Source organism: Primulina eburnea, chromosome 4, assembly GCF_022965805.1.
Source record: "Primulina eburnea isolate SZY01 chromosome 4, ASM2296580v1, whole genome shotgun sequence".
NCBI classification, from domain to species: domain Eukaryota; kingdom Viridiplantae; phylum Streptophyta; class Magnoliopsida; order Lamiales; family Gesneriaceae; genus Primulina; species Primulina eburnea.
In genome coordinates this window covers 28,945,747-28,950,065 of record NC_133104.1, presented here as the reverse complement: position 1 = coordinate 28,950,065, position 4,319 = coordinate 28,945,747, and the positions used below count along the sequence as shown (strand labels likewise).

At 36.6% G+C, this 4,319-nt stretch overlaps 1 protein-coding gene across 1 annotated transcript; it reads right to left on the bottom strand.

The window, feature by feature from the left end:
* Positions 1–549: 549 nt before the first annotated feature.
* LOC140830172 (uncharacterized) lies at positions 550–1,641 on the bottom strand. The gene is made up of 3 exons (XM_073193457.1): positions 1,242–1,641; positions 1,021–1,157; positions 550–828 (listed from the first exon to the last, which is right to left on the bottom strand). Exons 1-3 carry the CDS (start codon positions 1,639–1,641, stop codon positions 550–552), a joined length of 816 nt encoding a protein of 271 aa, XP_073049558.1.
* Between the last annotated feature and the right edge of the window lie 2,678 nt (positions 1,642–4,319).

Genomic DNA, 4,319 nt, shown 5'->3' with positions numbered 1-4,319 from the left:
AACTTCTTCCACGGACAAACTTGAAAACCTAAGCTTAGGGATTACCTTCAAAAGCTTCCTTTGAACTGAAATAGAGTTGGAAATGAGATCATCAAGCCCTAAAGTACACAAAATACGCAATAATGAAGGCTAGAAAAGAAAACAGATTAGATGCCAAGAGAAGAAACGAGAAGGTTAAAGGAGGAAATGGGTTGGGCTTGGGAGAAATGGGCTTCCTACTAAAAACATACCTATATACATGAATTTAATGATTAAGCCCAAATGCTAGAATGTGACCCAATCCAAAAATTACAACTCTCTCGTGCTATTAAATTCCGATATGCATTTTAATATCGTCTATAATTCCGATATTTTCTAATACATATTTTTAACACACAAGTATAATTATTTGGCGTAAGTATTTTAATTTAGCACTTTAAAATAATTATTTCTAATTCTTGCCAAATACTGAATAATTAATTCGGGTTCTCACATTCTTCCCTCCTAATAAAAGATTTCGACCTCGAAATCTATCATACAAACCACTAGTACACAAAGTGGTTAAAACATTTACCACTGATAATACATAGGAAAATCTGAGTACATGGAGTTATTCATCATATTTTCAAACAAGTGAGGCCACTCTTGACGCATTCGAGCCTCTAACTCCCATGTAGCTTCTTCTATCCCATGTCTACTCCACTGCACCAAAACCAAAGGAATCGTCTTGTTCCTGAGTTGCTTCTCTTTGCGATCAAGAATTTGAACCGGATGCTCAACATAACTTAGAGAACTATCTAACTCCACATCCTCGGTACTCAAAACATGAGATGGATTTGGCTCGTACTTCTACAGCATCGATACATGAAACACATCGTGTATCGCAGACAAACTCTGCGGCAAGTCCAAACGATAAGCCAAAGTGTCAATCCTCTCAACAATCCCATACGGACCAAAATAACGTGGAGCTAACTTCTCTTTACGTCCAAATCTCATACTACAACGAAATGGTGATACTTTCAAGAAAACATAATCACCAACCTGGAACTCTAAAGGCCGACGCCTTTTATTAGCATAACTTGCTTGACGATCCTGGGCTGCTTTCATTCTTTTTCTGATCAATTCAACTTTATCTTTCATTTCTTGTACAAACTCTGGTTTAGACATCTGTCGTTCTCCTACATCTTCCCAACAAATCGGAGATATGCACATTCTGCCATATAAAGATTCAAATGGTGCCATACCGATCGTTGTCTGAAAACTGTTGTTGTAAGAGAATTCGACTAGAGACAATGATTCTTGCCAACCACCCCTGAAATCCATTACAACTGCTCGTAACATATCCTCTAGACTCTGGATGGTTCTTTCTGACTGACCATCTGTTTGGGGATGATAAGCAGTGCTCATGGCCAACTTTGAACCCAAAGCTGATTGTAAACTACTCCAAAATTTTGAAGTAAACCTTGGATCGCAGTCTGATACTATGGTTATTGGCACACCATGCAATCTCACCACATGATCAATATACAATTTCGCCATTTTCTTGTAAGTACAAGTACGGTTATATGGAATAAAATGGGCTGATTTAGACAATCTATCAACAATCACCCAAATTGCATCAGAACCACGATTAGAACGAGGTAGGTGTGTCACGAAATCCATAGCAATGTGCTACCAATTCCACTGTGGTACTTCCAGACTATTTAACATACCGCCAGGTCTCATTCGTTCAACTTTAACCTGTTGGCAAGTTAAACATTTAGCCACGAAATCAGAAATTTCTTTCTTCATACCTTCCCACCAATAATGAGCTCTCAAAGTATGATACATCTTTTGATTTCCTGGATGAATGCTATGTCGACTACAATGTGCTTCACGTAGTATAGCTTCTTTCAGATCTATCAAATTAGGAACCACAAGTCTCCCATTAAAGCGCAAACTACCATCTGAGGCAACGCTGAACTTATCTGACTGATCTGTTTGATCCAATTCTTTCAATCTATGAATATGCATATCAGTTTTCTGCGCTGCTTTAATACTTGATATTATCTGTGGCTCGACTTTGATAGATGAAACTATAAAGTAATCTCTACTTGTTTGATAAGTCCATCCTGATGTTCCCAAATGCTCGTGGACTTTAGAAATATTCAGAGATGTCAGCATAGCGTTTTGATATTTCCTGCTAACTGCATCTGCAACTAGATTCATTCGCCCTGGTTCATATTGAATCTCACAATCAAAGTATTTAAGCAACTCCATCCATCGACGTTGTCTCATATTCAAGTCGGACTGTGTGAAAAGATATTTGAGACTCTTGTGGTCCGAATAAATTACAAATTGCTCACCGTGTTAGAGTAGTTGCACGTCGAGCCAAGTGTTGGCCGAGTGTTCACAATGAAACTCTATGTATAAACAGTCTTTATTTTAATAATATTTAAAATTATTATTTTGGCACATCTTTATCAATATACACATGCTAGTTGCATAGATAAAGCCCTTGAATATACAAATAGTAGAAAGAATATGAGATGCTCATATGATGAGTATCATGAAACTCATATTTGGAATACTGTATATTCTAAATAGTTCCTAGTCGATTCAGCCGCCGCTAAGAAGGATATAGGCCGCTCGAGTTCGAGACTAGTATCTGCGATGTGAGTACCATGTTTCATTGGTAGGGAACATTGTGATGTTCGAGCATGCAGATAGGTGCTCCTGGTAGAGTGCACTGAACAACCCTCCATAAAGGACTTTCCAAGTGGTTCTCACTTATCGAGTGGAAAAGTCCTAGTTTATGGTTGTACACCATTAAACCATATGACCCGGGACAACATTGAGATTCTATGTGCTAGAATTACACTTTGACTTGTTTACCGACTCTCATGGGGTCATCAGGTGGCAAGGTTGGGTGTTCTGTCGAAACATATAGGAGTCGATGCATTGTAGTCGGGGAGTCACAGCTTACCTTCGGGTATGGATATCCTATGTGTTCTCATGTATATGTAGGTTGAAATCTCTTATCAGAGTATGGTGGTAATTATGAAAAGGGTTTCATAGATTACACCATCGATACAACTACAACATGACACATAGTATCGATTCATTGACAACTGTCGATAAAACAATGGTTGTCGAATCGGTCGGGATATATGAGTTGAAGGGACCGTATTGTACGCTAACCATAATAGAATGGTTCTTGCAGGCACTATCATTTGATACCTAGGGAATAATGTAAGCGATGCTGCTAGGTGTTTAACATAATTGGTTGGGTACTATCAGACTTGAGTTTTGACGTTCTTGTTATCAAGGAGTTGATAAGTAAGAATGGAGCAATTGGGGTTTGCTCATATAAGGACATGTTTAGTCCGAATCACATGGAGATGTGAACCCACGGCTAGTTGTATCAATGAACCATTGAGGGCCACACAAGTACTAGCTTTCTAGATCCCGTTGAGAAGTAAAATAGTTCAATGTGTTGAACGGCTTATAAATGAGTTTATAAGCGTAAAGAAAAATAGAAGTATGATTTCTATGAGAGAAATGTGACTTTTAATTTATTAATGTGTTCCTAAATTAAAAGTTGGCCAAATAAATAATGTATTTGAAAATTGTGATTTTCATAAACATTATTATGGACTAAATTAAATTAATTCAAGTGTTGAATTAATTAAACACTTGTGGGCCTAGTAGAGTCCAAATAATTAAATTAATTCAAGTGTTGAATTAATTAAATCATATTGGGTCTTGTAGAGCCCAATAGTAAAATAATTATTCAACTAATGACTTGAGTAAATTCAAGTAATGTTTAGTTAGTCTCAAATTTGTTTGAGATAATTAAATTATGTCCATGGATTTTTAAGTGGTATCATGAGCTAAGTGTACTAGTTTTTTGTAGCATATACATAATATTATATTGAGATCAATTTCTAACCGAATGAGATGAAATTTTGCAACAAAAATCAAGGTCATGTGAGGGGATATTTCGGGTTGCATGTTGCTGCCCATTTCAGGCAGCTCGGGCTGCCCGAACAGCCCCTCTTTTTTTAAAAAAAAAAAATTTGTTGACGGAATCTGGCGACGGCGATGACGACTAGGGTTTCCAAAAGTGTTTTGGATTATCAAAGTGTCATGGGCCTTGTGTTTTTGGGCCATTGGATGGCTAACATATTTGTGAAATTTAAATGAGCCAAAATTTTTTGGTGAAAAATGATTTTTTGGGCCCTTAAGTTTAAATTTACAAAAGTTGTAAATATTTTCTCATAAAATAAATAATTGAAGTTGGACTTTAATTATTTATAGTAAATGGTGATTTACAAGAAATTCGGTTATAAAAAAATTAA

Coding starts and splice junctions, on each gene's coding strand:
- LOC140830172 (XM_073193457.1), bottom strand. CDS start 1,641: ATGGATTTCGTGACACACCTACCTCGTTCTAATCGTGGTTCTGATGCA. Junction 1,158..1,241: donor CGAATTCTCTTACAACAACA/GTTTTCAGACAA, acceptor GGGAAGATGTAG/GAGAACGACAGATGTCTAAA. Junction 829..1,020: donor GTCGGCCTTTAGAGTTCCAG/GTTGGTGATTAT, acceptor TCGATGCTGTAG/AAGTACGAGCCAAATCCATC.